Consider the following 13,509-nt stretch of genomic DNA (forward strand, 5'->3'; position numbering starts at 1 on the left):
TAACCGCTAGACTAACCAGGCAATAGTGAACTGAACCGTGTGGTGACGGCAGATCAGAATACAGTGGTCACCCATTCTTTCACCACGTCTGTCGTTCGAAGAGGATATAATGAAGAACTGACTGCAGCGTGCTCTGTGCTACTACTACCACTTACAGCGATCACTAACCCGTCTGTCCAGCGTTGTAATTTAAAAAAAAACATTTATTTCAAGCAGGCCTAATATAAGAACTTTTGAAACGTCGGGACTGTACCACCGGTTCGGAAGGCAGATTCGACCGAGAAGAAGCCGGCAAGAAACTCAGCAGTTGCTCTTTTCCAACATCATTTACAATTTAACAATCATTGTTTTGTCTTGTGTGAGATGAAAGCGGAGCGACTTGCTTCCAGGCAACCTTGTCATTAAGAATTGGGCTTGATTATGGGCAAATCCAAATATTAACGATAACAGAAACTACTGTAGATAGTAATGTAAGATATTGGATAGAAGCAGGCGTTACTTTGCGGAAATCCATAATATATTATGAAAATTAAGCTTAATTTGCTATACTCCGCTAACAGCAGGAGAATCTGTATGGCGTAATTTATAATTTCTTCAAACCGCATACTCCACACAAAACAGATCGCCAATGTACCCTCTACGCACGTTTTGCTCCAAAACCGGAGCATCCTCACCAATTATTTCATTGTAAAGTCAACATCTCTTGACAGATTCTCCTGCTGTTCGCGGAGTATAGCAAATTAAGCTTAATTTTCATAATATATAAGTAATGTAAGAGATTGCTTGCAGCAATAAGGCCGCCTTTCATGCCTACAATTCTTGTTCTTTTGTTTATTCTTTGTTTTATGTATATTTTGATGTTTGTGTGCAATGAAGTATTTCTTTTTCTTCTTCTTCTTATGTATTGATATTAATGAAAAAATTTAAAAAATTCGCTGAACTATTAAATATAAAGAATTAAAATGCTCCAGAGTAGGTATGTCCGCGCATCGTAAATCTATTCCAGAATCTAACAGCTCGTTTCCAAAGTGTTTGCGAAAGATGAAACGGCCGTTTACTCTGTGCTGGGGACTCCTTGAATGAAATTAGAATGTTTGGAGTAGATACTTACACGTACGCTTTCGGTTCAGTTTCTAGCCCGTTTCACGTGGCAACTGGCAATGGGCGATTCATTTAATAAACAATAGATTTATTCGAAAAATAAGCGGAGTTATGTGCCTATTTAATTTGAGCAATTTAATAATATTACTTGCTACGTGTTTTATTATTTTTAATTTATGTTTATTATTTGGTAGGTTGCCTGGTAGAGATCGCTTTTAAGCGATAAGGCCGCCTATTGTATATTTTCTCCATTATATTAAATGTATATATATTTAATGCTTGTTTTTTTAATTTGGTGTACAATAAAGTGTATTTCATTCATTCATTTATTCATTCGTGAAGTTAACATGGTGAGGAAACCTACATGCCAGGGAATTATGTTTTCTAAAGCGTGTAAAGTCTATAAAATACCAAACTTCACTTGGCCAGAGAGGTCGACTATGATTTAACGTCCCGTTAAGTCCCGTGCCATGTAGTGAATCGGTGATGGCTTGATGATGAAGATGATAGTTCTGCGAAAGTGTGTATGTTTGTTTGTTACCTATGCTTGGCTCCACCACTGCACTGATCTTGACGAAATTTGGTACAGGCAATGCTAAGACTTAAATTTTTCATTGTAATGTCTAACGCATTAAGATGTAGGGAAATAATCAATAAGTAAATAAAAAAAATCATAATACCCCGAATGAATATATTGCACGTTACTCCACTAGTCAAGCCTTTTTATTTAATACCCATATTGAGGGAGTTGTGAAAAAATGTAATTCTCCATTTTGTGCGACCATCTTAGATTTTATACGAGTATATACAAATTTGTAATTGTGTTTAGACTTCTAATAGTCAAGCCTCTCTTCTAGAATTCTATTAGTGCAAGTATATACGCACGCACGCACGCACGCACGTACGCCGCACTCACACACACACACACTCAAACACACACAAAAACTCACATACAAACGCACACACACACACACACACACACTCACACACGAACACACACACACAAACAATTTTTTTTTTAAAGGGCAATTAAAATTCGTGCAAGCTCTTTCTCTTTGTTACTTCGGTACTGACAGATTTTCAGTAGATATTGACTTTAAAAAAACACAAGTGAAAAGAAACGTGCTTATGCAAGTGCACAAATATACCAATCATTCTATCTTTATATGCTCGAATGTGGTACATGTTTTTGTCTTACAATTATTTGCGACTCTTTAACACTCAACTTTTTAACTGGAGGCAAAAATTTCAATCACATTAAAATTGTACATTTTAAAGTTATAATAGTCATTAAAACATCGTTGAAAATAAAACTGTAAAGTAAATAACGGTTTTGGACATTCTCTTACAGATTTATCTAATGTAAGAAGGTATTATACATCCTCAGAACAAAGGGTCATAAAAGCAACTATACACTTGTGGCATAAACCCGAGAGTCAATTTTATGACGTCAGTTAACCCCGTGTCATAAAGATCGTCTTTCGGCGTTATGGGGTCAAAGATAAGGTGTTTTGCTGTTAAATAAAAATACTTTTTAATAGGTGTCATTCTTCAGACTTTACAAAATATATTACAGATTCAAGTTGTGTTGTTGTTGTGTACAGTTATACTATTATTTTTTATTTCGCTACAAGTTAGGCCTTGACTGCAATCTCATCTGGTGGTAAGTAACAATGCAGTCTAATATTTTAGCGGGCTAACCGGTATAGTAGTTATATTGAACGTATAACCCCAATCGGTTTCTGCGCGACAGAATAAATCGCTAAGCGCCACATTTTTGTCGTGGTTACTAGCCACGGCCAAAGCCTCCCACTAGACCAAACCAGGGAGAACTCCGAAATTATAAATTCCCAAATTTCCCCGGGCGGGAGTCAAACCCGGAACCTGCTTCTGAAATTCTCAGCGCAACGTGGAGCACGTTGCGCCATAAATATTAAACAGTATTTTTATTTTACAGCAAATACCTTGTCTTAATAACTACAATGAAATAGATATTAATTTGTTTAACAGTTGGTTGGCGCAGTCGGCTGCGACTCTGCTGTCTGAACCCAAGACCGTGGGTTCGATTCCCACAACTGGAAATTATTTGTGTGATGAACATACATGTTTTTCGGTTTCTGGGTGTTCTGATCTGGATTTATGTAAGCATATAATTTATAATATTTCTATCAAATAGTTACATGGTATTGTAGTAACATAAATGTAGTATTATTACATACAAATATATATTTTATCTTTAATATATATTATGTCCATTTGTATTGTTTCTTCAAACAATATCTCTATGTATATTGTGTGATACTTTATAAAGTTTTGTTATAGCCACACCAGAACTCGTTTTTTCTCGCACGTCTCTAGATTGGCCGGTAGAAGTAAACTTAGGAAGTTAGGTGGGAGTCATAACAAGGCATAGCTCCTTAAACATACATCTTTCCATTATAGGTGTCACCAACAGCCCTCTTTGCAGAGCAAATATGGAGGCAGATGAATCACGCACGCAAGTGATGCTAGAATGCAAGGGCGTGACAGATCTACCAGAGATGTCCAGCCACTTTCCCGGAAGTCCTCAGCAGCCTAGTCAACTGGAATGACCTTGGATGGCTGGAGAAGCGAGCAACAGCAGGAAATTTCGACGCACAACAAGCAACGTGTTTACGCACGCATACTTACCATAGAAAGAAGAAGGAGTAGAAGAAGATTGGCTGGTAGAAAATGCTTTAGCATAAAGTGCGCCTTTAAACTTTTTTTTTGGTGTACAAAAAAAAACTTATTGGTAACAAAAATTTAAAAAGTATTTATATTAAGTAGGCCTTGTTTATATGCACTTTTGAAAAGTCAACTAAGTCTGTTTGTACTGACGTAGAGTTTGACTTGACTTGACACCGGTTCACATAATATTATCATATCTTCTCTAGTACTAAAAGCTAATGCTTTTACTCACCAGGTTAATGGTAACAATGAGTTCGTACTGCTGGTGTTTGTGCCCCTTTTTCTTTTTGCCGGCCGCAGCAGCTGCCGCTGCCTGCTTTGGGGGCGCTGTCTTCGCTGCTCCTTTCTGTGCAGATGGTTTGACTGGTGTTTTTGGACCCCCTTTTGTTGCTGCACCTGTATATCAAAAACAACAAATCATATTATTGAACACTCTCAGTGGCGTGCATATAGGGCATGCACAGGGTACGCAGATGATATAAAATGAAGAAAATCGCCAGTAAGAGTTATAAAAAACTTAAGGATAGGCATTGTAAGAGTAATAAAAAGCCTACCCTCTAGTACGAGTCTTATATTTAGACTCGTACTGGAGATTTTCTTCATTTTACACCGTTTAACGCTAAACGCAAGTTTAGCGTTTTATGTTGTCGAATTGAGTATCGCCGTCAACTCACTTCTATGTCATATTTTACATGCAACGAATCAAAAGCGATTTTTGTGCCATTTTTAATATAAAAATATTTGACTTTCACTTTGACTTTGACTTCTGACAAAGTCGTGCCACCAAGCGATTCTCGAATGCTGGCGTGTGGAAACCCATGGATTTGTCAGACACAAGAATAGAAATACCCTTTAAGTATGTAAACACTGGTCGCAGACAGCATTACCTGGACGTTATACATTTCAGTAATTCCCTCAATGTTCCCATTTTCTGAGTCCAAGGCTTCGATTCCCACAGCTGAAAAATCTTTGTTTCATGAACATGAATGTATTCCAATGTCTAGATGTTTACCTGTATATTATAAGTATTTATGGGTATTATTCATATAAATATTCATCAGTCATTTTAGTACCCATTACACAAGCTACGCTTACTTTGGGGCTAGATTGTGATGTGTAAACACTGATATATTACGACAATACCGTAATATATATATATATTTTTTTTATCGATTATACTTCACAAAATTAGGTCGCAAACGAATGTATGTTATGCATGCTAGGTAAGCCTTTAAAAGTGGAGGGTACATTATTATAAAACCATTATAAAATGTTTCCATATATTAAGTTTAATATACTAAGACATACACACATCGCGACCTAGCCCATAAGTGAGCGTACCTTCTTTTATGGGTACCTACTAAGACGACTGATGAATATTTTTATGAATAATACACATAAGTGCTTATAATATACAGATTAACACTCAGACACTGAAAAACATTCATGTTCGTCACACAAACTTTTCCCAGTTGTGGGAATCGAAAGCAGGGTCGCTGCCAACTGCACCAATCGGCCGTCAAAATAAATAAATGTTACAATACCTTTTTGATTCGCAGGCGTTGCTTTTTGTCCCGAAGCATTCTTTTGATTAACATGCCCACTGCCGTCCGCTGGTTTGTTTCGAGCCTGAAAACGATATAGAAGCATAAGGAACATCTCTCTGATATATATATTTTATAAATATAATTACATTGGCGAACATACGAGCTAGCGACTACTCTGATGTTTAGTGATTACAGCGATATATAAATCAAAAATTTAAAAAAAAAAATTAAGTAAAGCTATGCTTAATTGAAAATTCGTGAAATCCTGCGATTTTCATGAGATTTGCCAGATCCATCAGGAATCCTGAGAAGAGTCCTGAAATCTCAGGACAAATCCTGAATAAACAAATTTAATAACCCTGATAAGTTGGTTATTATGAATAAAGGCCATACTTAAAAATAGTCAAACGAGTACTTATAACTCAACGTTAACTCCCACAAACGTATTACCTATAGTTTAACGGAGTTCATTATATGGTAACAAAGCATTTCATTATTCATCACTCTAATAGCGCGTGAAGTCTGTAATTTATTGAAGCCATTTCCGTTGACGTATCGCTGGATTTTGGCCATTTAATTTTAATTTGCTCGTTATCGTACTTACAGGTGGATATACTAGGTATTTCAGATCCCCTACATTATTATAAACTAGCTGTAGATGCGACGTCTCCGACGATTTTGGTTTTGTAAAATCTATTTTAAGGGGAAATCATCGTAATTTTTTGCGTAACCTTATCCATTATCGCGTAAATAGTTGTAGAGCTTTTTGTGACAGAGATCGTCCGGGGAAGTATAACTCACTAACGCCATGCTTAGCTTAGCAGCATTGTTGCAATGCTGTGTTCCGCTTTGAAGGGCGTGGTTGCCGCTGTAATTACATGCACATGAGACTTAACACCTACGCTTCAAATGGATGGACCCAGAGCGGCATGTAGCAGGACGTGCTCCTAGCATGCCCTGTGAAGTGCTACTCTGTTTATAGGCAAAATGGGCCATCCGCTTGGTCCGTCAATTATTACTTTAAAAAAAAACCTCATCAACGCATTACCAGCCCTTAAATTCAAATTTCAAATTCAAAATTTAAATTCAAAATTCAAAATTCAAAATTCAAAATTCAAAATTCAAATTCAAAATTCAAATTCAAATTCAAAATTCATTTATTTCAAGTAGGCCCTTTTAAAACGTCAAGTCTGTCTGTTTGTAGTGACTCTACCACCGGTTCGAAAGGCAGATTCTACCGAGAAGAAGCCGGCAAGAAACTCAGCAGTTGCTCTTTTCCAACATCAAAAATTTACATTTTACATTTTAACATTCATTATTCTATCTTGTGAGAGATGAAAGCGGAGCCGGGTGCTTCCAAGCAACCTTGTCATTAAGAAATTCATCAACTGTATAATAACCTCGCTGTAATAAATGTGTTTTAACACATTCTTTAAATTTATGCATTGGTAGGTAGGTAAAAGCAAAGGTAAAAGGGAAGGGTCCTTTAATGGCCTGGAAATGGGTTCAGAATGAGAAGGGTTTAGACCGTAGTCTACTACCCTGGCCAAGATAGGATTGGTTGACTCCACACGCCATTAAAAAAAATATGGAGAGCTCCCAGGCATACAGGTTTCCTCACGATGTTTTTTTAAACTTATATTTTAACCAGCGGACCCTCGCGACTTCGTCCGCGAATGAGTCTATCGAGAAGCTAGAATAGATGTGATGCTAACATAATAATCATCGCGGCTAGCTATGTACCTACTATTATTTTACGTGGTATACTTGAGTTAGTAAGTTGTCATTGTTTTATGTAGTATGGTACGCATGTATTCGATCGTTGTCCCATATGCCTTGCAACTTGCTGTTATTTGAGAAGAGTTATGTCCCTTTTTCTCCGACAATATTAATCAGATCTTCATTAAAATTAGACACAACATGTTTTATACACTTTAATTAAATAAAAAAATAATCATTAAAATCGGTTCAAATTTTACGGAGCTTAGTAGTAAAATTAATCAAAATTTCCCGTTTCCCGGAGGAAACTTATTGTTTTTCGGGATAAAAGGTATTCTATATTAGACTCGGAATATCAAATACCACTGTACCAAATTTTATTCAAATCCGTTCAGTAGTTTTCGTGTGATTCCCGGACAGACAGACAGACAGACAAAAAATTAAATAAAAATCTGTTTTGTACACAGTATCGATTATAAAGCATCCTCTGGTCAACAGTTTCAAAATATATTGAATGTACAGAAATCTTCCAGTTACAGTTTTATTATAAGTATGGATTGCTTAAATTAAAAACAGTAGATTAAAAAAGTCAGCTGAGATAAGAAGGGTGCTATAATTGTACAACAATGGAGCAAACGGCTACAAAGTAAGTCATTCAACCATTAAAACATTAAAAATCCACTGGCTAAAGTGCCATTAAAAGCTCCAGTACTCCAGCACTACAACCGGCTATAAGCTTGAAAACTGCGGGCGGACGCGGCAACTATGTAATGACGTTCATTAATATTTCCATTTAATTATAAAGTGCACTTAGCCGCAATGTTCACTAAATGCTGCTGTTATTACTTGCTTGAAAAATTGTACACCGGACCGGTCGCTTAAGCCATTTTAGTTTTAAAATTAAATTAGCAAAGAATTAGGCTTTTAATGGGGTTAGGTAAAGGTTTTTTTGAATGCGTTGTTTCAATAGCTATTCGGAAATCATTAGGGTGATTTTTATGTCATACAAACCAATTTTTATAGAATAAAATAAATTAGAGGCAACAGGCGACCTCATCTTAGTGATCTTTCAACCCTTTCTCATCATAATAAAAAGTATTCCATGTAACTCCCAGTATAATCTTTTACGCGCAAAAATATAATAAAACTGGTGAAACCAGTGTAAATATAACATAAATTTTAACACCTGCTGAACCTTCAAAACCAATGAGAAAAACACTTAACATATATTTATTATAGATCGTAGCGAATTTTTTAAATATGTGTTCTCAAAGTTGTAATCAAATATGTATCATAAAACATGGAATTAACTCACATAATATGTCAATTTATGAGTATATCCAGGGAGTTGTAATGTTAGAAGCTCCGGAATCAGAGAATAATTATTGACAGTTGCTAATTGGTTAAATCTAGGTTAGGTCAGTAATCTCATTCAAAAGTGATCTCTTACAGGTAACCTTAAACAATACCTAAACAATATGTTGTACATTTAAGAAAATTATTATCAAACAAAATTTACCTACAACATGTGTCTCTACAACAATTTGCTTTAGCTTAGACGTTTTTCAAATATTTTTAAAAGAAAGAGCCTTAAACAATACAGCGTCGTTAAATTTGTTTGCTCCAAGTCACTCATATTATACACTACGATACGGTTGAAAGGAGCTTTCTGTGCTTATTTCAATTAGTAGTGAATAAGGAAAAATATTGTTTCAATGTTCTATTAAAGGAATTGTTTGTGCAGCCTAGCTTATTACAGTATGTTCAAATAGATCATATTTAATCATCATCATAACATCGCATTCGCGGCTTCTACAGGGCACCGGTCTCCTCCCACAATGAAATGAGGTTTAGGCCGTAGTCCACCAAGCTGGTACATTGCGGATTGGTGGACTCCACACAACTTTAAAAACATTATGGAGAACTCTCAGACATGCAGGTTTCCTTCCCCACGATATTTTCGTTAGCCGTTGAAGTATTGTGTGATATTTTGACGGCCGATTGGCGCAGTTTGCAGTAACCCTGCTTTCTGAGCCCAGGGCCGTGGGTTCGATTCCCACTACTGGAAAATGTTTGTATGATGAGCATGAATGTTTGTAAGTGTCTGGGTGCTTATATGTATATTCTAAGTATTTATGTATACTATTCATAAAAATATTCATCAGTCGTCATAGTACCCATAACACAAGCTACGCTTACTTTGGGGCTAGATGGCGGTGTGTGTATTGTCGTAGTATATTTATTTATTTATTATTTATTTTATTGAATAGAACACCTAAAAAAGTTAAAGGTGTGTGTTCGGAGGCCGAGTTCGAATCCCAGGATTCGAACTCGGCCTCCGAAAGTGAAATCGAAGTCACTGGGCTATAACCGCTCCACTAATTTAAGGCTGTACAAACAATTTAAACGCTTAACAAAGTAACTAAACAGGAACAAAAATAAATTAACCATATAAGGGATTGTTTGTGCAGCCTAGCTTATTACAGTATGTTCAAACAGATCATCATCGCATCATCATCGCTTGCTCGCTGCAGTCTGCGAGGCACGGGTCTCCTTACATAATGAGACGGGCTCTGGCCGTAAAACACCACACTGGCCAAGTGTAAATTGGTAGACTTCACACGTATTTGAGAACTTTATGGAGATTGTATGGCTTGCGGGTTTCCTCACTGATATACAGTTGCTAAAAAGCACGTAGCTGTTTGTTTTGTGTTGTGTACAATCCAGTATGTTCAATAATTCATTCATTCATAACCGCTAAACTTTTTACCTCGTCGCTCTTTTCATATTTGCAGAATATATCTTTTTGCATTATGTCGGTAACTACATTGCTGGTGTGTTAACGTGTAGCGAATGCAGCCGCACGTTTAACACAAAATCAGCTTATGCGAGTCGTCTAAGAGCCCACCAGCGGCGCTCTCAGCCGTAATCCGAAACAGTCGCTGTGACCGAATACGGTTAGGATTGATTGATTGATATAACAATAAGAGTGTTGTCATTAAATTGGTTATATACGGGATGGTTGGCCTACCTATCGGGGGGACCGAGTTCGACCCCCAGAAGGCCTCTCTAACTACACGGGGATATGTGCGTTTTTAATTTAAGTAATTAAAATATAACTTGCTTTAACGGTGAACGAAAAACATTCTGAGGAAACCTTTATGTCTAAGAGTTCTCCATCAAATTCCCAAAGGTATGTGTCCTTTATACTATAATAGGACTGTTCTATAAGCTTACGTTTAATACAAACTTTGAACTTTTTAAGAGACATCTCCAAGATGTCAATCGGTAGTTTATTGTAGAATTGTATGCAATTTCCTCTAAACGAATTATGAATTTTATGTAACCTAGTGCACTGTAAGTTTATTCTTACTTCTAATGTTTAAATTTAGAAATGATTTTATGAACGTACATTCAATTTTCAAATATGTACTGACTATACGCTGTCATTATTTTGACTAAGGCCCAAGCTCTTCTCATTCTGAAAGGAAGCTCGTATCCTATAATGGGCCGATAATGGGTTGATGGGACGATGAACTTTGTTATTTTGGTAAATATTTCGCTAATATGTTTAAATTACTTTTGTCTCCATTTAATTATTTCGCCGTGCGTTTAAATGGTTGCCTTTATTAAAAGAGCAAAGAAATCGTTTTGTTTCATTAAGGAGATTGTTTGCACAGCCTAACATTAAACAGTATACTCAAAGGGATATCACCGTCAAATTTTACCCGCTCTAAGCGACGGATTTGCCAACATCGTGAGCTTTTTAATTTATGCGGCGGGCTTTGGGACGTGACGCAGATTTCATTGTGGTTAATTATCGTTCGTGTCACTACGCGCTGCGGTTTTGTTAAGTTTTTAGTGGTACTTTTTTTATATTTAAGCCCTTTACTGTAATCTCACCTGGCGGTAAGTGATGCAATCTGAGATGATAGCGGGCTAATGTGTTAGGGAGTATGGCAGTTATATTAAAACAATACCATTCGCTTCCTTAGTTTTTCGCTTACGAATCTTGAAAACGATCACTATAAATTACCAACTAAAACCAAATAATATTTAATGTCTTATTACCCTAATCCAACTTAAGATAATTTAGTGGCAAGAAAGATACAGACTACTCTTTTTTGGAGCACTTTATTGTACTGTCGCTGACTTGGTATAAAATTCACCAACATAGTATTTCTAATAACCCGCTTTTTTTTTAATCAGCCCTTCGACCGGGCGATTTGCTCCAGTAAGAAGGTACATTCGTAATAAGAATATGGCTTAGTACCCAGATTAAGCAGTTCATACAAACATTTTATTTTGTAGGATTATTCAATCGATGACATTATGAAAAGACAAGCTGCCCAATCTTAAAAATAAGATAATAAAAACATTTGGCTAGTCTGATTTTGTTTGTTTATGGCCTTTCTGTTTTTCCCATTTTTTTTTTTATTTAGTAATAATTGACGCACAGTTTTTATTACAGTTTGACAGTTCAAAAATAGGAGTGCTCCGATCGTCTCCAAACTTTACAGCCAGGTCAATCCGGAGATTCCCTGAAAGTTTCATTGAAATCGGTCCAGCCGTTTCGGAGCTTATACGGAACATACCCACACACTTTCTCTTTTATATATATAGATATACAGTATACAATTATATCTTTTTATGATATCGCATATATTGTTTATACAGCCTGGCCTTATGCAGTATACCTACTCAAATATATTACCGTCAGAAATCCATTTAAATGTATGCGGCGATCTCTGAAACGTGACGCAGATTTCATTGCGGTTAATTGTACCACGTCTGGCTACGTGCAGCGGTTTCGCTCAGAAAGGGGAATTCAGGATTATAGTGGCGTTTTTAGTGGACGCAACCGCTTTTAGAATACTGACAGTTCAGTCTATAGGCTATGTATCTTTTAGTTTTTATTGTATAGATTTGTCCTTATCAGCAATTGTAAAAGACTGCAATAATGAGATGTAAAGAACTTCCCTGATGATACATTAAATATGTATTAATGATTACTTGGACGAGCTTTGATCCGAAAAGCTAGACTATTACTTATATAAAAGTTTTATATAAAATTATTTTATATACAATCATATTATATACAGAGTTAAATAAAAATACCAGAAAGCTAACGGTATTGTAGTTCCTATCATTAAAAATAACAATTTTAATTGTACGACTTTTCAAAATTCAGTATTAACTTATTTTATAAAAAATTTAAAAAAAACATTTATTATAGTAGTTATTTCTGTAAAGTTTCATTACACTGTGAAAACAAATACCTGTGATCAGCGAAACAGTCACCATAGTCCACTGTCCCTGTTGCCAAACCGCTGCGATTACGCACGATAAAGTCGTGGATAGCGCAGTTGCCGATGTTAGATTACAGAGTAATAACAAGTAGAGTATCCATGTAAAATATTAAATATATATTAAACTGTTACGAGTTATATAAAAAGTCATAGAACAAAAGTTGTTAGTTTTAATATAAAAAGCTACAGGCCGAGAGCTTTCGTGTATTTTTACTTAACCCTGTATACTTTACGGAACTAACAGAAAAAAATGAACTAAATAATAATGAACCAACTGTATATAGTAAATTTAACATGTGATATAATTTTTAACATGCTTATTACTTATATCCTCTTATTTTATCTAGCTAGAAAAAGATTTTTGTAGCGCACTTTGTTATATATTTTCCATAGCACATTCCAATCTACAATGAACGATGAGAAATCGATATCCCAAGAGGCTCCAAAGATAGTGTTTTTCCGATTTAAAAACTTTCATGCCAACATTGAAAGCTCTGGGGAAATAAAGAAATAATAGACAAGCGACGAGTGTCTTTATTGATTGTACGAAAGCCTAGTTTGTACCAAGTTTTGCCGAAGAAATTCGCCGAGTATCACTTCTGTTGTTTTTCGCGACCTTTTAATTTCTGAACGATTCCATTCATAAGATCTGGAGGTTAAGCATATTTTGACTCAATCGGTAATCGATGATTTTTAGGTTGTAATTTTGCGGTATACCTACTAACAGCAGATCTTAAGCTCTTAGTATCCCTCTCTTCTCTGAGTGAGTAGGCCTGAGTCCAGTAGTGGGATTTTGATAGCAAAAAAGAATTACAAAACTTAAACTACCCATTGACATTTTGGAGATTCTCTTAAAAAGTTCAAAGTTTGTATTAGACGTAAGCTTATAGAAAACTCCTATTATAGTATTAAGGACTACGTAATCAATAAAAAAGCTTGGGTGTTAATTATTGCTCTAACCAGGTTGCTCATCTAATAATTTGAAATGACATTGTGAGATGGTGATACCAAAAAAGAACACCCGGCTAAGTTTGTTGTGAGGCTTCTTATTAGACGAAGTCGCGTTTGGAACCCGCGTAGCTTTAGTTTTAAGTTAACGAATATGGTTATCGCCATCAACTCAC

General features: G+C 35.9%; 1 protein-coding gene across 1 annotated transcript in view; it reads right to left on the bottom strand.

Annotated features, from left to right (window-relative positions):
* Nucleotides 1-13,509, bottom strand: part of LOC120628887 (calmodulin-A-like) — a 97,596-nt gene that overhangs the window by 32,686 nt on the left and 51,401 nt on the right. Inside the window, exons 3-4 of the mRNA XM_039897550.1 lie at nucleotides 5,355-5,439; nucleotides 4,043-4,206 (exon numbers count right to left, since the gene is read on the bottom strand). Coding sequence (XP_039753484.1) covers nucleotides 4,043-4,206; nucleotides 5,355-5,439 — 249 coding nt within the window. The remainder of the gene's footprint in view (nucleotides 1-4,042; nucleotides 4,207-5,354; nucleotides 5,440-13,509) is intronic.

The sequence above is a fragment of the Pararge aegeria genome, chromosome 13, assembly GCF_905163445.1.
Source record: "Pararge aegeria chromosome 13, ilParAegt1.1, whole genome shotgun sequence".
In the NCBI taxonomy this organism is placed as follows: domain Eukaryota; kingdom Metazoa; phylum Arthropoda; class Insecta; order Lepidoptera; family Nymphalidae; genus Pararge; species Pararge aegeria.